Source organism: Falco rusticolus, chromosome 5, assembly GCF_015220075.1.
Source record: "Falco rusticolus isolate bFalRus1 chromosome 5, bFalRus1.pri, whole genome shotgun sequence".
Lineage (NCBI taxonomy): Eukaryota > Metazoa > Chordata > Aves > Falconiformes > Falconidae > Falco > Falco rusticolus.
In genome coordinates this window covers 44,591,009-44,618,793 of record NC_051191.1, presented here as the reverse complement: position 1 = coordinate 44,618,793, position 27,785 = coordinate 44,591,009, and the positions used below count along the sequence as shown (strand labels likewise).

Genomic DNA, 27,785 nt, shown 5'->3' with positions numbered 1-27,785 from the left:
CAGTTACTAGTCCAAACATAAATCCAATTATTTAGTTGCTATTAGGCATTTGTTTTATCTAGGTATTGCTTAATCAGATTTCTAATTAGAACTGGATGCAATTTTGTTTGTCAAAATAAACATTTTCAAAACACTAAAGCTTTTGTGGAGCACATTGCTTTGCTGCCATTTCCAGTGGGGTAGGTTCTGAATCTCAGAGCAGCAGAAACTTGTCAGACAGGGTGAAATGAATGAGAAAATTTGGAATTTTGGATCTGAAAATGCATATCTCCAGGCAATTTTGTGTAATTTTACAGGTTTATGCTTCGGTAGAATGAAAATAAATATTTGATCTTCAACAACCAAAACCTCATGAAATGGGATTTTGTTCTTCAGATAATTCTAGTTCTGACAGTATTCCTTCTGCTTTGTTCCACATTATTCCACTCTGCTCAGTTTGCAAATACCTTGACACTGCATTTAGCATTCTGAACAGTTTGGATTGTGTGCAGCACACAGCACATTACCTTCAAGAGCACGTGGTCTAACAAAACTTGTGACAATCCTTTTGCCACTCCTGGAATTTTCTCTTCTCTTCCCAGTTTCAGAGTACGCACATCATTACTGGTTTTTTACACATGTTTAACTTTGTATTGTTAGCAGTGAACAAAACACATGAACTGAATTCATTACTAGAGTTTAAGAATAAATGTTGTATTAAAATTCCAAGTATCTCAGTGGGTAAAAAAGTTTTCTTGAGAGTAAAATTGCCTTGCAGGGTTAGTCTAATATAAAATAACTGAAAAATTGGAAGGTAACTAATTTTCATATTCACATGCAATAGATAGGTAATAATGGGCTTAAATTTCAGCAAGAAAAATTTTAGTTAGACTTTGGGGAAAAAAATAACCATGTGGCTAGTTAAGCACTAGAAAAGGAGACTTGTGGAAGCTCCATCATTTCAATACTTTACGATACGAATGGACAAGCATCTGTCAGGAGTAGTGTAAGTAAATCTGATGCTGCTGTCAGGCAAAGGGATGGATCTGATTGCCTCCCAAAATCCCTCTTTACTGCCTGTGCATCATTTTCTGCTGAAGATGCCCACTGTCTGGATTTACCTAACCTCTGAGTGGTTCATAGACAGGCCTCCATAAAGAATGTGTTGTCCTCAGTTCTTAGGTGCAGCTTGTAAATATTGGGCTCTGTTTCCTTCTAGAGGAGCAGAAGACTGAGCACAGGCTGATGTTCTCATGGTAACATGACCCCAAGGAAGGCAAACAAATGCGCACAGTAGCTGACCCTCTATTACTGTATAGTCTCTCCATGTGTAGTTTCACATAGATACAGTCTGGTGGTTTTGGGTTAACAAGAACACAGACGTGTTCTAATAGCTGCAGTTGCAATGAGGGATGTGACAAATCCACAAGATGCACCAAGTACAAAATAAAAGAGTTGCTGCTCCCTGGCTAACAAGTATGGATGTGTGTCAGTGCAAGACAGGAGCTTGAAAGCAGTTACAGTAACTACAAGATGAGTGGGAGAGATGAGAACTTAATACTGTCACTAAAGAGCAGGTGACAGCTTGGAGAAAACCAGAGAAACAATGCAAGTCTTATGATACTTTTTCTTTCATCATTTAATGGCATTTACAGAAAGATATTTGGGTTGGGCTTCCACTTCTTTTCCCTTACAATTTATACCTACACTTACTTCTGTCATTCTCAGTTAGCTATATTAAAGTAATCTTTGTAACAACTACCTGTGATGTTCAGAGGAGGTAATTACAGCTGCAGCTGGGAACTAACAGCAGGAGTAATAAACTCTTGAAGACCAAACCTGACTGCTTTCATGTGAATGACAGTAACACATTAGGAAAAGAAAAATCAAGAAATAGAAAGAAGATGATGTAAAACATAGGTGTAAAGCAAAACACTCCTAATAGCAGGGTTAGAATTGGCAGGCAAATCCTAGTAGAGTGATACCAAGAAAGATTCTTGGACCTAGTTCTTCACTCTGTTATAGACAATGAAGTAGTCATCACAGAAAGGACTATTATTCATTCTGGAAAAGGAGACTGCAATGCAAGTTGTTTGCTTTGGTGACTTTTTTTTTGCAAAATTGTCCAGAAGAGATAAGAAAGCATTGGATGAGAAAGAAAACTCAAAGTAAGACAAGATGTTGGACATACTCCACAGTGTCAGCTGCCTTTGCACTGCTGTGATAGGAGTAATCACTGTATTTATATTGGAGGTGGCTTCTTAAAGTATGTACCAGTAGAAGGTTCTGAATACTAAAATGACAAAGCTACTCAGCAGTCCTTTTTGTGATCACACTTTTGAGTGTTGGTCTCCACAAGTCCACAAGTGTGTAAAGTCAGAGTGAGAAAGCGTCGACTCCTGATTTCATGCTGTGAGGTACTGCTCCATTTTAAAAACATGAAGATTCAGACCAGATTTCACCTGGACCTTCTCCAATAGTGGCCAGCAGCAACTACAGGGAAGACTAGAAGAACATGTAGTATTTTCCCCACACCACTTGGCCTTCACCCCAAAACTGCCAGCAGTGTACCAGCATTACTATGAGATGGGTATTTCCTGACTGAGTTCTCTAAACCCATTTCCCATGTAAGACAATATGGCACCCAGCTTTCAGTCAATCCAAATTTGGGCTGAATATAGCATGTTATGAAAGGATTTGTTTTTATTCAAGTTTCTTTTTTCACAACAGGAGTAGTAAGTCAATCTATTTGGAAAACCACCAAACTCCATGGCAGAACTGGATTTATTTATAAGTTACGGAATCTGAAGTTATCCTTAAATACAAATAATACAGAAGCAAACACAAAACTTGTTCCAAAGAAACAGGAGAGTGACTAAGTGCACAAGGTCAGGCTGGAATCATGGGAATTGAAATCACTGTTTTCTGTGATCATTTACTTACATTTAGAGTAGGGGTCCTCAAACTTTTTAACCAGGGGGCCGGCGCGCGGATGCAGTGGGAGGCAGTCACCTGCGGCTGCTTGGTTTCCCCCCAGCCCCCGGCGGGGGTGTCTGTAAATACCGGGGGCCGGATTGAGGACCCTGGGGGGCCGTACCCGGCCCGCGGGCCGTAGTTTGAGGACCCCTGGTTTAAACCAAAACTGAGCCCTTAGCCCTGCAATTTACAGTGCACAGAGAACCTGGAACTCTTGCCTAAAAATAGTTGACAATGCATTATCATAAATCGTATGGGCATAGTTTTAAAATTCTATATGCACACAAAACAGGATAAAATCTATTTTCTAATACTTTTAATTCAGCTGGGTTTTCCAGTGCTCCTGTGGCCATGTCAGAATGTTTAAGTAACCTGTGTGCCATCTGAGTACATAAATACGCTGAATTTAATTCCAGCAATCTATTCTCCAGGGACTTTCAGCTCAGCATGGGTAAAGAGGTAATCATGAAGATCAGGAGACTGTGTGAAGAGATATCTCCCCTTTTCCTTAATTTGTGATTGATTTAGATGCTTTAATATCATCTTGTTCATTTTCTTAAGCTCTTCTATGTTCTTCTTTTCAGATATTAGTCTGCTTGATATTTGGTCCATCTTGTTCCTAGTTTGAACTTGAAAAGGAAAATGTACCACATTAAATTGGCAGTATTTAAGTCAAGAGCATCACTACCCTCTCTTGCATTCCTCTGGGAGTTTGTAGGGAATTATGACAAGTAAAAATATTGAAGAGGAAACCAACTGCAGAACCTCATGAGAAGTTATGCATCTGGTGGAGTTACCTGATCACTACTTTCTTTAATTGCTTATTTTCTGTTTTATTCAGTTTAGTGCAGTGTAATAAAATCAAATACAGCTCAGAAAAATTTTGCAGTCTTCAGGAGTGTATCATTCCATTAGTGTCCACAGGAAAATGTTTTATTTAGGGGCTCCAAGATTTGTGGGCAGTATGCATCTGTATTTTTCTGAAAGTACAATTACTTAAACACACAGCAGACTACAGTCACATCACTGGAATCCCTAAAGCATTTAGATTAAAGGAAAATTCTTGCAAATATTGGCATTTGGAGGCCAGTTTCCTCCGGAGCAATATGCAGTATCCATCATGGACACTGGAGCTATTTTTATTTTGGCCTTCTGAAGTTAACAAAATTTACCTATGGGTTTTGAAGCCTAAGTCCAATGGTGCCAGTGTTAAAAGACTCTGTCTCTTTGAATTGTGACATCATCTGAAACACTGCTGGAAATCAGTTTCAAAGACCACAGGCCGCCACCAACCCAAGCCCAAGCAAATTCCTTTAATCCCTGTAAGTAGCCTTTTCACTATCACTTTAACATTTTTCTACTAGAGAGGCACATTACTCGTTTTTCTGTACCAGAAAAAAATACTCTTTTTTTCTAGTTTTAGCAGCAACCTGTTAAATAAATCTGGAATTCAAGTATGAGGTATTTTAATTAGGGTTTTACCATCATTCCACTTTAAAATTTCCTTTGTGCTCTTTACGTGTCTGATATTCTATTCTCTGAGCGCTTGTGAGCAAATTCAGTCAAGAGCTAGGATTTCCTGTTCATAAAGAAAAATGAGGATTTTTCCTATGCTCCAGCAAATTCCCTACTACAGGATAAAAGAAATCTTGATTTTGCATGGATCCCAATTAATTAAAAAAGGACTTTTAAGTTAAAATAATGCACCTCATACTCTGCTCAATACCATTAGCCCAGAAAACCCCAAGTTCACAAGGACTCCGTAAACCAAGGTCACCTGTAGCCACGTGTTTAGCCAAGCCAACCCCACGAGTCCAGCCAAAGCAGAACAGTAATTATGTCTACAGGCTCAATGCTATGTGCCAATTGTGGTATATCTTTCTAATTTTTTCTTTCTTATGTCTGAGATATTCTTAGTTCCAAACCAATTTCCAGTCAGTACATAGCTGGCAACCTTCAGGTCTTTTTTCAGGTAGCCTGATTTAAGTGTTAGCCTGGCTGTAATTCCATTTTCAGTGGAATGACACCAGTAGTGAGTTCTATCTGGAAAGGAATGGAAAGCATGTTTTCAAAGTATCTCACTGCCATACAGTCATGTTTAAATTTAATTTAATTTCCACTCAGCATTTTTAGCAATATTATACACAGTATAATCCTGCTGAGCAAAATTCTTTACAGCTGTTGAACCTTATAAAATCTTTGCAGTAAGAACAAAATTGTGCCTTTTAGCTCAGAGAGTAGAGGCCTGTGATTTTGCACCCAGGACCAACACCCACTGTCCATAACCAGCCAAAGCCTTTGACCATGCAATTCCAGCAGTAGCATGCTATAGGGCAGCATGATACATTTCAGCAAAGTTCTTCTTCCAATTGGCCTTACATTGTTATGAAGCACTCTTTGGTTTACTTACTTATTAAGAATATTACGAATGAAACAAGTGCCAAACTGACGATCAGAGAAAGAATGAAGACGATGAAGAACAGACACTGGTTTCTTACGTTGCTCCCTGCCATGTTTTCTCCAGTATCACCAGTGTTCTCTTCCTCATCTGTTATGAGATGACAAATCATTTGGTGACAAAGTTTGTTAAGGTTGGTTAGGATAAACATGACAAAATACTTCTGACTTCATGACACGATGCAGAATACATTGTCATTTTGGCCAACAGATTTTATTTCCTGTGATACTGCATGAGAAGGGAAGAAACCAACTTTATGAGATCAGCTTGAATTTGGAAGTATAAAACCAAATACATCTGCTATAGATGTTGGATTCAACAAAAATATTTCTGTTGTTGAAATACACTGTTTTCTTGAAGTTGACCTGTTTTACAGCTCAGTTTTACATATACAAAGGTTGCAATGAAGTTTTCATGAAAAGGCTTTCTAAGGGCCTGAATGGACTCAAACTTTTCAAAAGAGAAGAGAGAATAATAAATACTGAAAACCTAGGTACAGATTCATCCTACTCGTTCATCCTCTAGATCTGCTTCTTTTTCTGTTTGACCAGAGAGTATCCCTGGGATGATTAATTTCCCAAATCAAGCATCTCATTTAAGCTCCTGATGCTGGATAGTATGCATGTAAGTCTTGACTTCTTATCTTAAAACAAATGGCTTCAATATTTTTATTCTTCTTCAAGTTTTGTTGGTTTAATTCCAGTAAAGAATGAGGTACATATCCTTCCAAACTGTCAAAAACGGAACAGATTCTCACATGGACTACGTATGTTGTCCTTCAAGCACATGAAAAATGAGGGGGAGAAAAGGACAAGTAGTTGCTATGCTGCCTTTGAATCAGCACAGCAAGCCAGTTTATTGCTTTTTGAAGAATTTGTTGCATATCGGGAAAATCAGTAGTTTCATAGAAAGAGTTGCAATCAAATGAGAGGTGGCAATAAGCCCTAAAGATAACAGGCAAAGTCAAATGAACACCGTGAGGAAATTCATGTGAACATAAAAGAAATTTATAGTTGAGCCAGATTTGCTTAATGCCAAGTTTTATGCACTACTATAACTACTTACTAAGGTTTGGCTTTATTTTATGTTTTTGGGGGACCAGGGAGCTAATGTAATTTTATTTTGGTGTCAGTCTCATACATCCTAAAATTACAGGCAAATTACTGCAATTTCTTCTCCTGTAATTGCTGGCTTGCCATTCTGAAAGGAAGAGTTGCATGTGCATCTGTGAAAAATATACTTCTAGATCATGTTCTTGGTTTAGCTGGTAGAAATCTCAGAGGTCTTTGAAACTGAGCCTGCAGGGATAAAGCTGAGGGAAGGCAGCATATGCCATTACAGCATTTAATAATGAGCCAACCTGGGGCTGAGCAATTCACTGAACTAGTAGGAGATCTCTGGGAATGTCTCAGCTTTTCTTTATTGCGTTTAGCAAGCTCCTGCCTGCGGGTAAGTTGAAATCTTTTAATATTTGGGGTTTGGGTTTTTATTTTTATTCCCTTAGCATTCATAACAAATGCATCATATTCTAAGTGCCTGCACCAATACTGATTTCCAATCAGAATAATAAGGATGGGGAGGGCCTGCTACTGCCGTCTCTCAAGCATACTAAGCTATCAGTAGAGGTCTCAAAAGTGGTTTGTGCTTGCTCTGCATAATGAATGCTTCTTACTATTTCAGCTGGCTGAATATGCCAGACTGTGGTGTTGTGAGGAATCAAATCAGTGAGCACACATTCTTGCCAAACTGCAAACAGCGGGACCATTTTCTGATCTAAAACATAAAGAAATTACTGCATGTCTGCTACCAAGGCAATCAAAAGGTATATACATTTTAAATCACTTTTAACATGATTGCTAGTGTGATTATGCCAGGTCACATTAAGCTACTGAACAAAAGGATTGCTGTCTACTGCAACACTCCTGAAACCCTGGTTTTAAACCAGATTGGGCATCTGCTATACTAAAAATAGATTGTTCACAATATTTTAGTATTTATCAGAAACTGAAAAATACCCCACAGATCTCACTGATTTTCTGGCAAGGGAATTTTATGCTGCTGAATAAGGCAGCTAAGGACTGTGAAAATTTTTTTTCATGTATTTAACTGATGGGGTAATATATCCACAAAATCTCCCAAGTGTTTTTTTTCTAAAAAGTATTTTAAAAAAAATAAACCTAGAAGGAGCCAAAGCACTTTACAAATTGATGCATAAAGTATGTATTAGGCTACCTTCATTTACTGCTGAAGTGTGAGGAAAAGCATGCCCATGATTATTCCACAGAACAATATATGATTCCACAGAACCCTCTATATTTACCTGGAAAGTAAACAATACTGTCTGATAAAAATTACAAAAGAAAGCAAGACAGTCACACTGCAAAGGGTTTCTTTGACATTAAAACTGATTTATCCCAGAAGTGACAATACCAAGATGATCTGCATATGAAAGTTAAGTAGCTTATGTCTATCATCTTTGTGTTAAATACAGAAACCAGCACCACTCTAGTTAGTTGCATTAGAAGAAGTTAGAGGACTCAAAAACAGAAGTAATGGAAAGACATGTAAGTCCTATAAGTAGAAGTAGAATGATCAAATTGTGGCCATCTGAAACTCATTTAAACGTAGCTGTTGTTCTATAGTTTTTCTCAGTCAAATTTGCCATTACAGTAAGGGAAATAAAAGCAGATTCAAATATTGTTATGTGGAATGCTGCTGAAGAACTCCAGGTGTTAAGATGTTTTCATGTCACAAAGAACTCAAATATACTGTAGCTGTCACTGCGTGAAAATATTTTTGGTTGCCATGAGAAATCAAAGATAAAAGCCATATAAAACCAGTAGAAGTGTGAGAGCCCATATCTGAAGGTGAAAGTAAAGAGAGTCTGGGAATTAAAATGCTTAAAAGTCTCATGGGACATTTCAGATAACTGGTTTGAGTCCTTAGGAGATGTGTCTTAAAAGAACCAATATAAATTCTCTGGTGTTTCTATTACTACATGTGAATTTTAGTGCTTGTGAAGAGTTACGGTGCTATTTATGTAGTAGGTGTATATTGAGCATTAGTAGAGACATTATCCTGCATGGAATCACCTCATGAATCCCAATGGAAATTGAAGATAAGCTCAGGCTTGACAGTGAATCCCTAGCCAAATGCAAGGATTTTTAAGAACCTAATTACTGAAATACTCAGCAGGAGCAGCTAAACTATTAAGCTGATCTGTCTAAATTATGCCATTTTCAAACTTTTTCGTATATTTTTCATTACAGAGTTTTACACATACATATATTGACCTATTGGGCTGTTGACATCAGTGATACACAATATGGGCAGCCTTTTCAAATCTTATACATAATTCTTTTTTGATGGCCTAATCTATGTATAGAAACCCACAGAGCATCAGCTATCATACATACCTGGCACATGTTGGGACCCATCTGGACAAACATTTAGTTTGTTTAGGTTGTTTAAGGAATCAACTACATAAAGTTTTCCTTCTTCATGAGCATCAGGCAGGTTAATTTCCAAGGAAGGCCTCTCCATTGTATCTAAAATAAATAATAATTAAAAAGGTAAATTAAAACATGTATATGGGAAATAACTGGTAACAGTTGGCTTCCTGTTCTAAGGAAACGCTGAGCAGCCTTAACAGCCCTTAAAATACAGGCATTTAAAGGACCAGCACACTTATTAGCCCTTGAAGGCAAGGGCAGCTCAGCACATAGCACTTGTTTATTTTTGGAGATCTTTGATGAGTACAAGATTTCATTTCTACATTGTGTATACATATGTAGGTGTGTGGAGAATGGGAAAAATCTGTTTGACTGGCTCCAGCATTGATGTGAATGTTAGTTATTTAGTTGTATAACCCTTCTGGTTTGGTGCATACTTGGTAAGATGTAGGGTGATATCCTGATCACAGTGACAGCCAAACCTTCACCGGCACTGCCAGGAAGGATGGCACTCAGATCCTCTGCTTTCAGCATCAAATAATTCAGAGATAAGACAGAGAAAGCAGGTACAGATGTAGGAGATAAGTGGTAAGAATATGGGTCTGCTTATACATCTTAAAATACCACTGTGAAGTTATTATTTGTGGAAAATGGAGCAAAAAACAGTCTTCTGATGTGGTTCTACTCCACATAGATGCTAGTTCTGGACAAATTAAAGCTGATGACAAAGTCTTTTCTTCAGACTAATACTTCTTCCTTTGAAAAAAGTACTGGATGGGGCTCAGTCAGCAAAAACAGCTTCTCTGCAGAGTCTGGGTGCATGAACTATTGAATGATTGTTTGTGTAAATACAGTTAGGAAGGAAGATTATATATAGAAAAGAAGCAATACCTAAGCAGGCTCCTCTATGAATTGCACATTATTTCTTAACAGTCTTGGTTTTCTTTATGCTACCCTGCCTGACTCCGAAAATATCTTCTAGAAACAAAATACAGTTCTAGCCATAAGGACATGCAGATGATCTAACTAGGCATCTTCAGCTACACTGCTCACTGAAAACTCCCTCTGTAATTATTGAAGAAATATACGTACCTCCAGGTAGTATTCCTCTTATTCTAAGATAAATCTTTTTGACCTTACATTCACAGTCTAAATGTACCTTTCCCTTGCTAGTGAATGTGAGGAGGGAGCTCACAGAGACTAGTTGAGACTTGGAGTTGAATACATCTTACCCATTTTGTACTTTATCAAAGTTCAGTTTTACCTGCCAAACGTAACTCAGCACTTCGTGGGATGCAAATCTCCTGTTGATGGAGGGTGTTAAGCACCTAAGGGTGGTTTCTGCATCCTCGATGGCTTGAACAGCCCTCTTGATGTGCCTCTGAGCCCTCCTTCCCTCTCCAAGTAATAGAGAATGCAGTGTGGCCAGATTCCTAACATATCACATAAATTAAAAACCTAAAGTCTGAGGAATATAGCCCTGAGTGTTTACAGAAAAGACGCACTCCTTCCGTCATCAAACCAAATGCAGAAGATTGTCATAATTCCCCCAAATTTGAGCACACAGCCAAATAAACATTCACTGAGCCTCAGTAAGTTTGAAGACCAAGTGCTTAAATTGCTCCTGACAATGGGGCTCGTTCTCCTGGTAGTGGAGGTTGACAGGCCTACATGTACAGTTTAATAGGGTATAAGGAAAGATTACAGCTTATTTTTTCCTCTGTTCAGAATTGTTGCTGCAAGGCACAAAGATAAGGTAGAACAGCTGGCATAGTCGTGGTTATGCTTACCTAGTGTATGATTTTTAGGCGTGCAGCAATAATGTCAGGACGGACGGCTGTGTCCACTGCCCTTCCCCTATAGCATGCCCGTGGTGCCAGCAGCACATCTGCTAGCTGCATCCCCACCAGCGCCGCTCTGCTCTCTCCACACAAGCACATTGTGGTCAGCCACAGTCATGACAGAGCCCTGCGTTTCAACAACGGCGCGCTAGAAGTTACCGCCTCGTGCACAGAGGCTTTTGATTATTTTTAGCTTCCTAATAGCAGTAGTTTCTCTTGGGTATTTTGATTAGTACCTCCGTGAAACTTCAGGGAAGGCTATTCTTAACAACTTGAGCTGTAATAAATGTGAGTACCTTTGGTTCATTAATATTATAAATTATATGTTTCTGCAGTCATCATTAATTACTTAAAACGATTTCCCCACTGTGCATGTAACTGCAACGAAGATAACCACCGTTAATTCAACAAAGGCTATATTAAATTTGTTTGATTCCACTGACATGCCAAACAAAGCAGAGAGGATACAGACATCAGTGTCACTGGCCAAAAAGCAGTCATTGATTATTGTCCCAACAAACTAATCTAAACATTGGGGGTTTTGAACTTGCTCTATCTTGTACTTTAACCTTGCTTAAAGTCATTTTTCCCCACTCAACTTTTAAATTTCTTCTTAAGCTTTCATGGTAAAACTAGAACTTAGAATGAGAACACACTAAAAATTCTTCACAGGAAAAAGGAAATCAAGTCTAAAAGGAATTAAAAACTGGGAGAATGAAATGTTACTTACAACAAAACTATGTTCAGGTAATGTGCCAGTACGGAAGAAATCAGCCAGTGAAAATCACCTGGAGAAATCTTGTTCTGCTGTTCCTCTCTCTACTTTTAGACCCATAGGAACCTGTCAACTCTTGCAGGACCCATGAAGGCAGCTATGAAACAGACTGCCTCTTTCAATCTATATTTAGAGTTCATCTTGGCTTAGTATACTGGCTTCACAATATTGAACTGTTTAAAAAGAAATTGGCACATATACAGCTCCTTTTTATTACACTGGAATTGTTATGATAATACCCTATCATGAAGAATGAGGAGGTTTGTTACTGATGATCAATATTTCACTAACCTTTTGGTTTATGATGGCTTTTTAAAACTCATCTGCTATGCAGAAGAGTCATCTCTACAACACTGTAGCTATGAGTAACCAGTTTGCTATGCAGAAGAGTCATATCTACAGTATTACGGTCATGGATACTTCAAGGGCATAGACTAGAAAAACCAGGGTATTTTCCTCCTCCCACACACACCTTACAAATTCAAGCAGGACAGTATTATGGGATGGGCTAATTTGTACGGCATCCTTAGTTGTTCAAAGAATAAACTCTGAGGAAATGTTTGTGAGTACTGGTAATTGCTCCTTCACATATAGTTCTTTTGATAACTATTTTTTTTTCTTGCTGATCTGGCAGAACATAACGCTACAGCACACTGTAACGACAGGCAGCTGACACTTACACGAAGGGACCACAGCTTAGAACAACAAATCCTTTCTGAAGCCATTCTATGTCTAAAATTTTCAACCCCTTCAAACTGGCATTAAATGTATTTGTCTTTCAGGAAACAACAGAGAGAATACATCTTCTGACTCATAGTTCCCACCCCAAGCTGACAAGCTCTGCTGCTGCCCAGTCTGAGCAGCTGGGCCAGTAATGCAGACGTCACAAGCTTGCTCCCTTTCCACAGGGGTCTCTCCTGAAAGTCCTCCCTCCAAAGATATGCAAACCAGAAAAAGAATCTCACCTCCATCCCCAAAAGATTCCCAACACCCAGCCCTCTCCAGCTGTAAGCTTGAAAAGGTCTACAAACCCATCAGACCTCTGCAGGGCCGCAGGACAGCCCACCCCACCTCCCCCTCAAACAGCCTTGGAAGCCGTCCTCGTCTGTGTGGTTGGCAGCTGCAGTGTAACAGGGGAAAGGGCACCACATGCTTGGCCACCAGCCAGGAGGTGCTGTAGAAAGCCATTTGGCATAAAACTGGCAGAACAGGAAGCCATCAAAAGCACTTTACACTAGCAAAGCACACCAAAAGTGACTACCCAGGAGCTGTGAGACAGACCAGCAGTCTCGGGGGAACGGTTTAACTCAAAGCGGGTATAATCCAGGGCTGGGCAAACACAGGCAGACAACTTCACCTAGTTCTAGGATCAGAAGTTTCTTCTTCATTTGTGTGACAAACACTGACCAAACATGTAAATTATAGCACAAATTTCAGTTGAAGGCCCTGTTGAAGTCTAAGTTTCATAAGCCAAACAAGTTCTTAGAAAATTGTTTGAGAAAAAAAAAAGTTCAAAGGTACAAAATAGATTAGCACATATGGATTTTCTGGAACAGGTTCTGCTATAATCTGAAACTAAAAAAAAACCACAAACAAACCCCAACCAAAAAACAACCACCACGAAACCAGACTTTCCTTATCAGAGCAAGCAGTAGTTTTCAGGGCGTGGGGGTGGTTTTTAATGGGGGTGTAAGGTTTACTTCCTTTGCTAATAACTCGACCTGCAGTTTTAAGGATGTTTATTCTAAGAAGTGCTTGTATTTATAGATCTTCTGGTTCAGAAACTCCAGCTACCTATGTTTTAGTGTCTTTATTACATAACCCTCCCGCACCGCACCTTCCTTAAGACAAACAGTTCTCAGTTACTGGCACTGTCAGTCCTCTAGAGCCAGAAACTGAGGGTAGAGGAGTCGTTTTCAACATGACCAAAACAGGGCAGCTGGAACGGCTCCTCGAAGATAAGGGACAAGGTGTTTTGCGGTACCAGAATATTTTGACCATGACACACATGATTACAAATCAACAGTAGGCTGTTGTGCAGACCATACATAAAGAAGATATACCTTCAAAACACAGCCAGGTAGAGTTTCACATTGCACCTACTAAATCATCAAGACTACCCCAACCCCACATGTCTGAATGGGCAAATACACAAACCCATCTGTTCCAGCCTGTAGGTTTTACTAGCATTCCAGCTTTCCATTCATGTAGTAATCACTTTTACACAGAGAGCAAGCAGTGAGAAACATCTTTATTCCAAAAATTAAACACCCGATTTCAGACCATGAGAAGCTTGTTTTTATCTTACACTGAGGCAAGTATTTGTCATTCACTACTTCACTGTAAGTGAAGGTAATTGAACTTTATAGTCTCCTTCAGGTTAAAGTCAGACTATGTAGAAATTTTTGTCCATCTGCCATTGAAAAGTTTAAAAAATTACTAAAATAACTTCACATAAACAAGTTCATCTCTTCATATTAGCATATTCTTACCAAAACACTTGGTCAATGAATTAATTTAATTTACCTTTATATAAAGTGAGGAATCCAATCTTACACATGGCATTTGACTAGTGACCCACCCCATTTAACAGTTCAGTTACAATGTATTCAGCCTTTGAGCAAGTTGCACCTAATGCAAGCGCTATAATGTATCCCCGCACCCAATCTTCTATGGATCTATATACAGTGTATACACAACTAAGCAACAACATGCATTATATTTACAGATTTTATACAACATCCCAGTGCGTAAGTGCAAGCTGTGACTACAGAAATTTAAAAATACATTTAAAGGTTACAAAACTATTTTAAATATGGAAATTGAACCCCATGGAAGAGATCTAGAAAAATTCCCCCACGTCTGCTCTTTTGTCACGACATTTACTTCTAGCCTTTGTCCGGGCCTTGAATGCTGCAGAGTTGTACAAGTGCTACAAAAGAAAAAGAAAAATTAATCACAGATGTTCACAAGGGTTATGTCCTTTAGAAACTTTTATGTTAAGAAACAGCTGAAAGTATCTTTTTTATTAATCCATGAAGTAAATTGGTAGACGTTCTTAAATTAATAGTATATATTTGCACCAAAACAATGATTCATTTTATTATGTATACATTTAAAAGAAACTTGGACTGTATAAGAAAGGCTGAGCTAGAAGCAATTCTGGAAGCCAGTCTATCTTAAACATCATACAGACACAATGCAGATTAAGTTTGCCCCCAGATTAAACTTGGTAACACCATTCCACAAACTGTTTGTACACAGGATAAGTACATTCACAGCCAACAGAACAAAGTCACCCCCCTCGTGTCAATTTTCAACTAGGGAGTTCGGGATACTGTCTTTATAAAAAGACTCAGTTTCTATGGTTTCCTATAGGTCCCTACCCCAAAACCTACAGTTCTTGTAAGAGTCCAAAGTTTCACACATATGGAGCATGAACTAAGTACCAATCAGCAATCAAGTCAACCTTCAGACCCCCTTGGGAGAAAAGCAGTAGCAGACACGTGCCTAGTTAAGCTCTTATTTTAGATTTTCCAAAACACATACAAGCAAGGTTTGGTTTCATTCAGATGAATATGGGGCACTGTTAGAATTAAAGTGACAAGTTTAAAGATGATGGCTTGTCAAGTGGGTGTTTGGAATACTATTAAATTCAGGAGAAATATATTAGTGTGTAAAGTAAAGAAAATACAGTAACATACCCTTTCAAACCGAGATATCTTCATTGTTTTAAGAGTTGCAGCATCTAGCATTACTGGTGGACCAAGCTCAAAAACATTCCGGAGAAAGTCATTTGACTAAACAAGAAACACACCAAATGATCAGTTTCTTCTCCTGATTATTAAATCTCCAGTAAGAAACAGCAGCAATTAAGACATAAATCTTAGATCTTATTATGCAATTAAGCCAGGGAATGCTTCCTCCTTTGACCAGAGTAAGGCTAAGAACTAAAAATGTCCTCCTGAGAAGAGACAGCTTCCCCATGACCTTCATATTTTTTTTTGTCCCAACCAATTAGACACTGTTCTGTTACATCCTCTAGACAAGATCAGGCAGCTGGAAACAGACCCATATGGTTTCACAACACAATTTTAAAGCATCTGACCGTATATTGGAAAATCTGAAAAAATGCTACATATGCCTGGGCTCCCTCAGTCATATAAAAATACAATTGACACTGGACTGAAGATTTTAACACCATGATTATTATAGCAATTTGGAAGCACATGCTCCTATGCTACAATTCCTGCTTCTGCTTCATATCTAAACAGATGACTAGTGAACAGCAGTTCCTACAACAGAGATGAAGACTCAACCCTTCACTTCTAGAATGCTGTCATCATCGAGCTGCAAGTTCTGTTCATAATTTTTGACTAAAACTTTGCGTACCTTTTTACAGGCTTGAATAGGAAGGGGTTATAGCTTTATTGCAGCCAGATGGCTACACTACTCTGCTGAAAGACAGCATAAGGATTCAGGAAAAAACCCTGAAGCTAAGATAATTCAGCTTGAATCTCCTACTTCTTGGAGAAGTCTTCTAATTAATAAGCCAGTATACTCAGGCTACAGCTCCGAAGGAGCTCACCCCAACAGTTCCAACCCACTGTAGTTCATTTTGCAAGTGCTGTCTTTTAACCCTTCTAATGCAAAGCCCATCATTCTACCAAGTTCTACTCATGATTTTGTAATTCAGACTGAATTACTATGAAGAAGCCAGATGGGCAACAACAGTCTGAGCATGTACCAAACAGCAGCTCACCTGCAAATGATATTGCATCCCCGACCCCAGAATCTCCTTGAAGGTATCATAAGTTTGTTTCTTAACCCAGCAGTCAATATACATGCGCTCAGGTCCAAACTTTACCATCTCTGTAGGAAAGTCACGTTCCTATCCAAAATTAAAGGAAACAACAAATATGATTTTAATTCAAAGTCTTTTGTATTAGGAATTTTATATATATCAATGAACTTTATTTTCATTAATAAATTTGGCCCACAAAAACCTTCCAAATGATATAATATGCATACACTGAAGATTTGTTCATAAACTGATGCACACCTGAAGTTAAATCTCATGAGACTTGAAGCTGACATTCTTCAAGTCAGAAAGCATTTTAAAAAAAAGAACACTTAACTTTCATCTTTAAAATTACTTTAAGAATTGGACTTATCTCCAGAAAAAACAGTTCTGAGTGCAGGAGTCACCTATAAATCAGTTTGTAAGCTTCATTTAGTCCTCTCACCTTTCAAGTGCAGCAAGCTACATATGTGACAATGGAACGTAACAAATGCTACTAAGGACTCAGATTCTTCTACAGGCAGAATTGTAAAGGTGACTTCAAATCACTTCAAAGTCTTCTCCTGTTTCCTAGATGTTTAACTGTTCTGAATGTCAACTAATATTTAGTTCGTCTTACCGCACAGCAACATAAAAATTATCCAACAAATAAATAATCTAGTTTGAGAGGTACAAGATAACAATGTATTTAAAGTGACAATGTTAAAGAAGTTTAACATTTGCCTTAGAGGCTTTACTCAGAAGTTATGTCACTAACCAGGTATTTTTAGTCCTGCTTTGTGTATTGTTCTCTTAATCTGGATACAGAAAACCAGAAGATTACCGCCCAACAATTAGGACGACACCCCTCCTCATACACAAACATTTCTTTGGCCCCCAACAGAGGTTCCATTTGGAAATGTATCTTACTATTAACTTGCTCTTTGTTTATTATGGACCGAAGTTCAGTAAGAGACAGTACAATAATATTGCACAGAATTCAGGACACTAATTTAGATGTCCTACAAAGCTTGCTATGAAAAAAAAAATCTGCTCATGGTATAAAATAAAAAGAATTTAGTATTTACAAGTGCAATGCTTAGCCTTCTTTAAAGAAAAAAGAATATTCTTCAATATGAAAGTCAAGTTTGGAACAAAATAAACCAAGTTTGACTTACTTTGTCCTACACTCCTAAAAAAGCAGCTATATTTTGTGTAAGTGATCGGAATTTCCAATCTCATTTGAAATAGTTTTTTCCTGTTGCTTTCACTGAAACAGTAATTCTATTTAATAGAAAAGCCCTTTTCATTAAATTGTACACTACACAGTTAACAATCCAGACATTCAAAGTAAGAAAAGAATCACCTCAACAGCTCGTAGGACATCTCTGAAGACAGATCGCTGCTTTCTTTTATCTACTTTGGCTCGGTGCTTGTTTCCATCAGTAGCCAGAGCTCTTAGTTTCTCTGTTAGAAGTTCCATATCTTCATAAAAAAAATCCTAATGCACCCCACCCCAGAAAAAAAGAATAATTTTTTTGTTTGTTTGGGGTTTTTTTTTTGGTTTTGGTTTTTTTTTTTTTTTTTAGTTTCTGGCCTCAAGATCCATGCAAATAGGAAAATAGATCTGACTTCTGGGTAGACCTCTACACAAACTGTTACTTTGTTATTTAAGACAAACTGTTACTTTGTTACTTAATGAAGACACAGATGGCACTAACTTCTTGTACTTCCATTTGCAACGTTTAAACTAGCAAGAACAGTCACAGCATCCAGTTTACCAAGCAGGATACTATCAAACTCTGTTCTGGTAGTCTGAGCCACATGAAACAGTACAGCTCCTTCAGTGTGTCTATATACCTGTCAATCTGTTTTGCTCCACAATTCCAAGGGACTCAAAATGCTTAACTGATAAGCTGAACCTGGCTGCCACTCTGGTCAACGAGCTGAGGGAACTTTCAGGCTATTAGCACAGAATTCACACTGCTGGAGATGGACGGGGAGACACCATTAGACTGACAGTATGAATATTTAGTCATAAGTCTTGCATGGGGTGAAAAATTAGAAAGCAGTTTTAAAAAAATCCTCAACAGAACACTCCAAGTAAACTTCAATGTATCATCCTTTAGCAGGAAGTATGTTCTCCCCTCCATTTACAAATTCTGAAGTAGTTTACCTTGATTAGTAAGAATGTATGTAAACTTATTTAAAAGCAGGGGTTTTTGCTTGTGTTGTTTTTTGTTGGGGTTTTTTTGGTTGGGTTTTTTTTTGGGGGGTGGGGGGTGTGTCCAATCTGGATGTTTTGTCACGTCAACTAAATGGGCTGTTTACTTGATGCTTTTTGCAAGAAACTGGTCAAAGGTAAAACACAGCAATCATTTTTAATCTGTGCTGATTGTTAAGGATCCAAATAATGATTAAAGGGGCATTACCTCAATGGAATGGAGTGATTTTTTAGCAAATATAGTCTTACTTGTTAATGTATTTTAAGATTTTAGTTACTTGCAGTCAGTTCGACCCAATAATGGATCAAGTTCTTTTTTTTTTTCTTTCAAAGTTGAATTCCATAGGAAAGAATTCCCACTGTCTGCAATTGTATATAAGTCTCAGCGTATTGTTTCAGATTATGCAGTGTTAGTGTGTGATGCATCCTGACTGAATTGAAATTATCTTTTCAACTTCAGACAGTGTTCTGGCAAAGCACAACAGCCTTGATCAAGCTAGGATCCATTCAGGTAACTCTTGCAGACTGTGCCATGGGTAAGTGGAGACTATTTCCTTCAGTGCTGTCAGAAAAACAGCTCAAAAATTAATAAGGCATATTGAAGAATGTAAAGACAGGTTTAGGTGTGTATGAGGTGCTACTGAGAAGCTTGCACCTAATCCAACTCAAAAACAAACCCCACGGAATCTCACCAAATGTAGTAATACTGATATCTGTGCAAGTCCTTTCAAAATCTCCCCTTCTAAACTGACTAGTCACCAACTGACTAAAATAGTCACAAATGCTGTGAAACCATCACACAGTAACTAGTTACTCTTCTCAAGGTACCTAAATAAGGATACTGGAAAAACAATACTACAGGTCAAAATGGTTTCTACTAAACGATAGATTTTTAGCTATGGAAGCAGAATCGTGCAGGTTAGGAATCACTGGAACTTATCTGCCAAAGTATCTAATGAGTGTTCCCACTACAGTAAACAATAATGTTTTACCTTGGAATCTATATAGGGTTTTTTTCCAATCAGCAACACCTACAGTGTGTTGGATTTAGATTTTAAAGCCTGCACACGACATTTCTAGTTGCTCCTCAGTACTGTCTGATGCATTTTATTATTTACTAATATGGAAAACAGTGTAAAAATGATAATTAAATTGCTGTCAACCATTGCTATACCCACTTAGACTGGGGCAGACTCACTACAAAGAACATAACCCAGTGAATTATCTGCCACTTGCTGAGATCTGGGGTGCTACACAACGCAGTAAATAATATGCCTTGTTATCATCCCCAATGCAAGAAAATTTAGCTGCAGTCATCTACTTACAGCATCTGTCTCACGTGCCAGTTCAAACAGAAGCGCTAGTGTTTCTCCAGCAGCTATTCTCATGTTGAGATCATCACAAGACAGCAGACTTGGAAGTTTATGCAAGTGCCTAAGGAATAAGTCACATTTCATTAAGACGTAAATTCTGTGAAGACTGTTTCATTGCATATAAAACTGGACATTACAAATTTTGTTTTCCAAGAAAGATACTCACATTTCAATTTTCTTCTTCACTTCATTCATTGGACAAATAGTCAACAACAGTGTCCAGGCTAAAAGAGCGCTAATGTGAAGTACAGTGTTATGGGTACTTGATACACCATTAGTGTCTCTGTCTCGCTGATAGGCCTTTGTGAAGATGTTTTCCAGGCATTCCATAGTAGAGTGCAGCTCCTGAACAGGGGAAAAAAGATAACGGAAGTGGCTTAAGATCCACACATTTTCATAATGTCCATTTATATATTAAAAAAATATTTATCCTCACCGTAATGTCATCAGTGATGATGAAACAGCAAATCCCTAAGCAGGTTGCACACTAGACAACAGAAAAAAGTCAGTATTTTACATTGAAGTTACTGTCGACAAAACCCTTCCAACTCTGACCTTTGAAATTTAACATCAGGAATAATGGAAACTTGAGATTAAGACCTTAGAGACTACAAGTCTTTGACACTTTTTAATTCAGCCACTGTCTAATAGTTAGCTCTCAGATTCCATCCACTGTCAGGATCATTTTACAACACAGACTACCCACAAGCCTTCACTTTTCATGCTGTATTATTTAATATAGCTTACAAAGCCCTTCCAAAAAAGCTACATGTAGCACCCCTCTCACCCAATTATTTTAAATCTCACTAGGATTCACTAGGAGAAATCATGCTGCTAAACAGTAATGGACATATATTTCTTCACAGCTACAGGAAGTATTTTCCCTTCTCTGCCATCTATTCCAACTAAATGTCATGAAAACACTGAACCTTCAGGAGCTTTTCCTAGAACTTTCCAGGTTTTGCTGTGAGGTCCTACATATCTGTTCCCTGTTCCCCATATTCTACTCCATCTTCTCTTACAAAGAGGAGACTCAAAATTACACTTAAGCAGGACAAGCTTTAATAGCGTTTGTAGAAATGGCTGCTGTTGAACCAACACTAACTCTTCTTCCAGCTGACAGTATCTATTGTAACACAGCTTGAGCACAACAGAGAAGCAGCCAGTGATGCAATGATAAAGGCAAGTTGGAGAATATTAGTTAAAACTGATTTTTTTAAAAAAAGTCTTGGTAAGAGCTTTAGACTGTCTTCAGTCAGTATTTAAAATATATCACTGACATAGACAAGATGACTGGGCGAAAAACTTATACTTTTGGTAGTGTGAATGTATCAAATATGTAGTTCTAAATCTGCTATATGCAATTTTATCATATATAAACACATTTGCATAAGCAACATTCCTCTTGTTAAATGCTGTTAAAGAAGTTAAAGTTAATACAGTAAGGATACATAAATCAGGGGGAACACCTTCATTTTTTTATATAGGACTTCAACATCAGCACTCAGAACTGCAGTACAGAGACTGCAACATAGTGAGTTAAGAGACTTGACAAGGTAGTTTCTAGCTTGAAGAAAGTGACCTTCAACCTCTAGGTAGAACTTTTTAAGCCAGTGAAAAGTACTATGCATCATTTAGAGCATATGTCAATACTCCGAGTTTACACTAGTGAAGTAACCTTTAGCTCTGGATTACACAACAGTGAGCTGGTCAAAACTCTGTCCTTGTCTGGCAAATAAACATTTTATACTTACAGCCTGTCTGGCTTGGATACTGGCTGTTCCATCACAGACAATCTTCTTCAGAACTGGACCAAGGGTCTTAAAAATCTCTTCACTTTCAATTCCTGACCCCATCTGCACACACAGAAGACATGCCAGTCCGGCAGCTGCACACTGTTCATCGCTCTTACCTAGAGATTAACACATTATGATGAGTAATCACCTTGTGCACTGCCTCCTTCCTTTAACCCTTTGAAGATAATAGTCTGAAAACTTGCAAATGGAAATTCAGAAACCAATACAGAATGTCATTTCAGTTAATTTTCTACGTCAGTTAAAATATGACATCTAAAGTAAAAAAAGGAATGTTAGATTAACATAACTAAATTATTAAGCACTCTATAAAGTACTAGAGAAGTCTCACAGTCTTAATTCCTTTTGAACAGTGAGCTATTTCATTGGGATTATTGCTTTCTAATAGTGAGCATATTAATTACCTTTCTTTATGCAGCGTTCAATGCTATCAGCTAGTGTCATTCTCCTTTCCATGACAAATTCATATAGTATTTTAGAAGAAAAAGCACTTTTCAGACTTTCAAGAGCTGCTTGTCTTGTCTTTGCACTGTTGGAAGACAGAAGGAAGACCTCTTGGAATCAGCACATACCAGTTAAAGCTCAGCCTTTATTTTTATATGTAGTTTGTATTTGCCTGCACCCAACAGAAAAGTAACCCACAGAAGTACCATGCAGTATGAAATGCAACAAATTTTCTCCTTCTTCAAGGACAGAGAAATTTTCATTGCAGATGGAGCTCACAACAGTGCACCAGACTAGAAATAAAGCCATTTTACTGCAAGCTATTAGGAAAGTCTGACTCTCACTTATCCAAAAACTCAATGGAGGGGAAAAGTTCTGCTCAGATCCAGAAGAAAAGCCAGTCCCTCCCCAGCATGAAAACATTGTAATTTCAGTAAACATATAAAAAAGTTTGATGCATATTTCCTTTATTATGTCAGAGGAAGCTAGTACACAGTGTATGAATGCATTTCTTCAAAGCATACTATACCTCTTATCCAACGTAAGATCAATAAATCCCTTCAATTTGTATTCTAAGTCTTCTTGAGTGGCTTCTTCATCAACTTCAGGCCCTAATCCAGAGGAAATAATTTAGTCCTGATATGCATTTTATTAGCAGTCACAGTAGTACCCAACACTTAATGTTTCCAATACTAATAAGAAAGCAGTTTAACACAGACAATAGCTACAGAATTGTTCAGTATTACAGCAACAGAATGGTGTCAAGACTACTACATCAAACTGCCCCTTAAAATACTTCAGCAAAAACTCATCTATTCATACATCTGAGCTGTTTCTACACCTGCTTCTTACATGTGCCAAGAACAAACGAGTGAACTCATCAGATCTTACATAAACTTGCTACAACTGACACCCGTCAGCCAATCTTGTCAGCAACACATTTTCATCCAGTCCACTACATTCTATCCCTGGAGTACACTGGGGTGTTCACTACTGATGCAGCAAGTTCTGTCTAAGCAGCCTGTCCTATCTGGCATCACTTCAGATGCCTCTGCAACAGCAGTTCAGTTAAGAGTAACAAGTATTCATAGGGAAGGTTCTCTGCCTTATCCCCCTGTAGCAGGCTTTCAGGTCCCCTACTCCCAAAAAAATGACATTAGAGCAGCCCAAGTTGCAGAGATGGTAGAGGAGACAAAGTACAAATCCAGTTCAAAACAGGCAAAAATGTGATTCTTTCCATCTCAAATTCTTCTGCAGTTCTTACCACCTCAACTATATGTTATAAAAATCAATGTCTTATAATGACCTTAAAATTCTTATTGTCTCCAAAAGTTAGCACTGTATAATTTTAATAGAAAAAAGCCTAATAGTTTCATGAGAGGCTCATGAAACCAGGGATATATTCTTACCAAACAAAAACAATAGCCACTAGATTAACAATCACACAGTTTACCAGGATGTCATAATTTTGCTACTGCTACTTACAGTCTAGTACTTAAACACCTAAGTCAACTCAGGTTTTATGTTTTTAAAAAGATGAATAGATACAAGTGAAAGAATATACCATCCTCAGTGAAGCTAGCAGGATCACTGAAGCCACTGCAGTGGCTCATAGTTTCAATTGAAGCATCTTCATCACTAAAAGGCTGCACATTTCTGGGCTGACCACCTTAAGGAAAGACAAAAACAATAGTTTGGTCATTTTTCATACAGAAAAGGAAGATCAGAACACCAAAAAGTAGAATTCAACCGCCCCAACAGATTCACTTTCCTTGACCCAGAAAGCACATTTTCTTCCTCTGCTGGTTCCTTTACTCCCATCTGTTCTGAAGACTTAGTTGGCTCTGTTCTGGAGGATTATTTATGAATGGTGGGGAAGAACCCGCCTAAGTTTTCAAAGTATTGGTAAAATTCCTAACTCTAGGTTTAGGATCTTTCTACAATAAACTTCAGGTTAAGGCAAATTCCTGTGACTGTGTTTTAAAAATAGTTCTATATTAATTTAACTTAGGACAAAATACCTAAAATAGACTGCCATACAATCTTTATTTTTCAATTTTGAGGGACTTCAGGCCAGGATAAGTTATACATTTAGACAAACATACATTACCCAGTTCAATGCAGGATTTATGGGATTAAGTGTAGTATGTGCAGCATCAGCAATGTCCAACCCTGTTTTAACACTGAATTACAAATACAAGCCAGAACATCAAATGCTTCAACAGGGGAAAATTATTTTCCCTCTCAGGATCAAGAAGGCCTCAGGGCTCAGTAACTTCAGTCTTTTTGAAGAAAGCATCATTATTTTATACCTGTATCTCATTGTTAGAGCATTAAGAGTTGGAGGAGTTTCACCTGATAATACTGTGATCTATCACTGTCCTATCCTAGCCCTTTATTTGCATCTACTAAAGTTAATTAAAGAAGAATAAAAAAAGTTGAATAAAGAATAGTATCTCTGTTATTTCTCCAGCAGCTCCCAGATGTGATTTACAGATGTGCTGGGTTTGGCCAGGCTAGAGTTAGTTCTCTTCATAGTAGCTAGTATGGGGCTACTATGTTTGGATTTGTGCTGGAAACAGTGTTGCTACTTCAGGGACGTTTTAGCTGTAGCTGGCCAGTGCTTAGGCAGAGTCAGGACCTCTTCTGTGCCTCATCCCACCCCACCAGCAAATAGGCTGGGGGCGGCAAGAAACTGGGAGGGGGCACAGCCAGGACAGCTGACCTCAACTGTCCAAAGGGATATTCTGTACCATATAACATCGTGCTCAGCCATATAAAGCCGGGGGGAGAAAAGGACAGGGGGACATTTGGAGTGATGTTTTTTGTCTTTTCAAGTGTCTTACACATGATGGAGCTGAATATGGCTGAACACCTTCCTGCCCATGGAAAGCAGTGAATGGATTCCTTCTTTTGCTTTGCCTGCACGCGTGGCTCTTGCTTTACCTATTAAACTCTATTTCAGCTCACAAGTTTTCTATTACCTTTCTGAGTCTCTCCCCCAACCCACCAGAGGAGAGCAAGCAAGCAGCTGTGTGGTGCTTAGTTGCTGGCTGAGGTTAAATCATGACAACAGCCCTCATAATTCTGCTCTTCGACTCATTTTTTGTGGTACAATTGATTCTAAATTATTTAACGTGGCAGTGCACAGCTCTTGCCAGCTTTAGGCTGGCTTCCTGACTACCAAGATCCCCCAAACGCATACTGATCTGGGCAGAATCAACCTCGAGGTCATCACTGTCCAAGTACTTTCCAATGAAGTTAAACTCACACTCCAGAGGTTTTGCTTCATGGGAATTTTCTTCATTTGCGTCAGGGAAGTTCATGGGAAAGAATGACAGGCAGTTCCTTCACAAATTAAAATAAAAGCAGCTGCAGAACGACCCAGTGAACTGCTCAGCTCCTGAACATTTGATACTAGAGACAGATGCCGCTCACAGCCACGGCCGCCTGAAGTGAAATTCCTCACCATCCCACAAAACCTCCGTTCTGCCCAGGCATCAGCACCTCAGCCACACACATTCCGGATCCGCGTTAAGATTATTTTATAGCATCCTCTTTTAGGCTAAGAAGATTATTTTAAAGAGACTGCTGCCTGTGGGCGCACAGCGCGCTGGCATACGGCCACACCAGCCACCGGAGTGACAGCAGCAGCCGCCCCCCCGCCCCGGATGGGCCCACGCCGGCGGCGGTGCCGCAGCGCGGACACCGGAGGCCGTGCGGGCCGGGGACGCGCCCCAGCACCCCGCGGGCGCCGCCTCCCCCGCCGCAGCCCGGCTTCCCGAGCTGCCCGAGGGCGTCCGGGCGGCACCCGCGACCGCGGCGGCCAGGAGGCCCTCGGCGGGGCCGGCGCCGGCCGCTGCCCTTCGGGCGCTGCTCACCGCCGGCGGCGCCAGGCACGGCCGCCGCCCGCCGCCTCCCCGGGGCCGCCCGCGCCGCCGGGCGCATGCGCGCAAGCGGCGTGAGGTGGCGGTTTCGCGGCCGGCTCCTGCCAGCCTGGCGGCGCCGCCCGACCCGGGCCCGGCTCCGTCCCGCCGAGCGCAGAGCTCCGCGGGCACGCCAGTCCGCCCTGCCGCTTTCCCACCAGCCCCGCAGGCAGCCGCGGCGCAGCCGGCCCGCCCGGCCGCGGTCTCGCCGGCCCAGGCCGCCCTCCAGGCGGCTCGGACGGCCACGGGAAACGCTGGGGGAACTCCGCGCTCCGCGAGGCCGCCCGCCCCCAGCCCTCGGCCGCCGGTCCGGCCGCGCTCACCTGCTCCGCGCTGGTGGTTGCTGCCCCGCTTCTTAGGCTTGGGCATGGTCGCAGCGGCGCTCGGCTCGGCTCCCGCGGCCCCTCTCCGGGTCTCGGTCTCTCTGCTCCCCCCCGCCCGGGACTCAGCGACAATCAGCCGATAGAAGAGCAGGATCGCTTTTTACTCCAACGCCTCTGCGAGGCCGACTTCCCGAACCGGGGCAGCGGAGGTGATTGGCGAAAGCAGGCGGAGGACGAACCGGCGGCGAAGGCAGAAATCCCCGTGGAGGCCCGTGAGCGGAGTCGATGCATCTTTCTCCTCTCAGACACCCGGGGCTAAAGGCGCGGAGGCGGCGCCGGCGCCGGTTTTATAGCCGCGCCGGGCTGCGGGGGCGGGGCCACGCGACGCGCCGTTGCCGCTGCCAATGGCCGGGCGCTGCGACGGCGAGCGGGTGACTCAGTCGCGTGAGCCCGTGACGCGGCCGCGCCGCTACCCAGTGGTGGGGCTGGGACGTCACCGGCGCTTCGCGCGCGCCACGCCGCGGTGTACGCTGGGGCGCGGCGGGCTCGCCCGGCAGCCGGCGGGGGCGGGGAAGGGCGGGGAGCGGGGGGGAGCAGGCGGGCGGTGGCGGTGGCGGGGGCCCGGCCTCACTCGCCCCGCCGGTGCCGGCCCGCGGCTCTGAGCCTCCGGCTGGGGCTGGCAGCGGCCGCCTGAGTCCGCACGGTGCTCAGCGCCGCCGGGGGCGGGCGAGGGGTCGAGCGAGGGGCTGCGGGCTGGCGGGCCACCCGCGCCCCCTCACCGGCAGGGCCTCCGCGGGGCGGGCGGCGGCGCGGCCCGGCCGCCCAGAGCGCACCCAGCCGCCCATCGCGGCCCCCGCCGCTGGAAGCGGAGCTGCCGGCGCCGCGCAGGGGGCACTTAAGGCCGCGAAGGGCGGGGGGAAGCCGCGGGCGGCCCCAGCGGGCCGGGCGAAGCTGCGCTGCTGGGGTGCCCGTGCGGGTCGGCCCGTGCTGGCCTTTTATATCGGGTCCTGTGCCGCGTTCGTGGCTGGCGGGGGAAGGTGTGGGCTCGGCTCCGCCATGGGAAGTGCTGTCGGCCTGCGGGGCGGCTCCGTCCCCGGCCGCAGCCTGCAGCTGGCGGGAGATGCCGGAAGGGCGCGACCCTGTGCCTCTCCTTTAAAAACGGACGTGCGGGATAGCTAGCTTGCTTCCTCGCGACAGATCTTCTTCCACACACAAAAATGTTTTTTGTCGTCACATTTTTGTCAGTTACATCTTCCAGTTTAGAGACTTGCACTTCACGCGGTTTTATTTGTAATCCCAAGCTGATTTTTTTCCTGTTTTCTGCTGAACTTCAAATGAAAAAAAAATAGGATAGCATTCCTGTCCACCACAAAGAGATTGGTTTATAATATTTCTGAAATGTGAATGTTTCTGTGTGATC

At 41.0% G+C, this 27,785-nt stretch overlaps 2 protein-coding genes and 1 long non-coding RNA gene across 10 annotated transcripts; 1 reads left to right on the top strand and 2 right to left on the bottom strand.

The window, feature by feature from the left end:
* The first annotated feature begins 853 nt into the window (after window positions 1–853).
* Window positions 854–25,957, top strand: LOC119148055. The gene is made up of 4 exons (XR_005104285.1): window positions 854–864; window positions 985–989; window positions 6,627–6,632; window positions 24,613–25,957. It is a non-coding gene; the product is annotated as an uncharacterized LOC119148055 (long non-coding RNA).
* Window positions 3,041–13,631, bottom strand: LSMEM1 (leucine rich single-pass membrane protein 1). Of its 8 annotated transcripts, none has more exons than XM_037387634.1 (5): window positions 12,763–12,779; window positions 10,656–10,833; window positions 8,830–8,961; window positions 5,366–5,503; window positions 3,041–3,584 (listed from the first exon to the last, which is right to left on the bottom strand). In XM_037387634.1, the coding sequence occupies exons 3-5, from the start codon at window positions 8,954–8,956 to the stop codon at window positions 3,376–3,378; spliced, it is 474 nt and encodes a 157-aa protein (XP_037243531.1). In that variant the 5' UTR covers window positions 8,957–8,961; window positions 10,656–10,833; window positions 12,763–12,779; the 3' UTR covers window positions 3,041–3,375. The 8 variants fall into 8 exon arrangements, with proteins under 8 accessions (XP_037243531.1, XP_037243533.1, XP_037243530.1 ...); XM_037387636.1 differs by lacking the exons at window positions 10,656–10,833; window positions 12,763–12,779 and adding exons at window positions 11,437–11,654; window positions 12,447–12,706; XM_037387633.1 differs by lacking the exon at window positions 12,763–12,779 and adding an exon at window positions 12,447–12,706.
* IFRD1 (interferon related developmental regulator 1) lies at window positions 13,718–26,700 on the bottom strand. Its single transcript, XM_037387630.1, has 12 exons — window positions 26,366–26,700; window positions 23,681–23,785; window positions 22,646–22,727; window positions 22,077–22,201; window positions 21,613–21,770; window positions 20,295–20,345; window positions 20,025–20,203; window positions 19,811–19,919; window positions 17,628–17,762; window positions 16,244–16,372; window positions 15,186–15,281; window positions 13,718–14,413 (listed from the first exon to the last, which is right to left on the bottom strand). Exons 1-12 carry the CDS (start codon window positions 26,409–26,411, stop codon window positions 14,324–14,326), a joined length of 1,305 nt encoding a protein of 434 aa, XP_037243527.1. The 5' UTR covers window positions 26,412–26,700; the 3' UTR covers window positions 13,718–14,323.
* Between the last annotated feature and the right edge of the window lie 1,085 nt (window positions 26,701–27,785).

Coding starts and splice junctions, on each gene's coding strand:
- IFRD1 (XM_037387630.1), bottom strand. CDS start 26,411: ATGCCCAAGCCTAAGAAGCGGGGCAGCAACCACCAGCGCGGAGCAG. Junction 23,786..26,365: donor CAACCACCAGCGCGGAGCAG/GTGAGCGCGGCC, acceptor TCTTTCCTTAAG/GTGGTCAGCCCAGAAATGTG. Junction 19,920..20,024: donor GTGAAGAAGAAAATTGAAAT/GTGAGTATCTTT, acceptor CTTATTCCTTAG/GCACTTGCATAAACTTCCAA.
- LSMEM1 (XM_037387631.1), bottom strand. CDS start 12,869: ATGAAGAAGAAACTTCTGATCCTAGAACTAG. Junction 8,962..12,838: donor ACTTCTGATCCTAGAACTAG/GTGAAGTTGTCT, acceptor TATTTATTTTAG/ATACAATGGAGAGGCCTTCC. Junction 3,585..5,365: donor ATTCGTAATATTCTTAATAA/GTAAGTAAACCA, acceptor TTCCTTTTCAAG/TTCAAACTAGGAACAAGATG.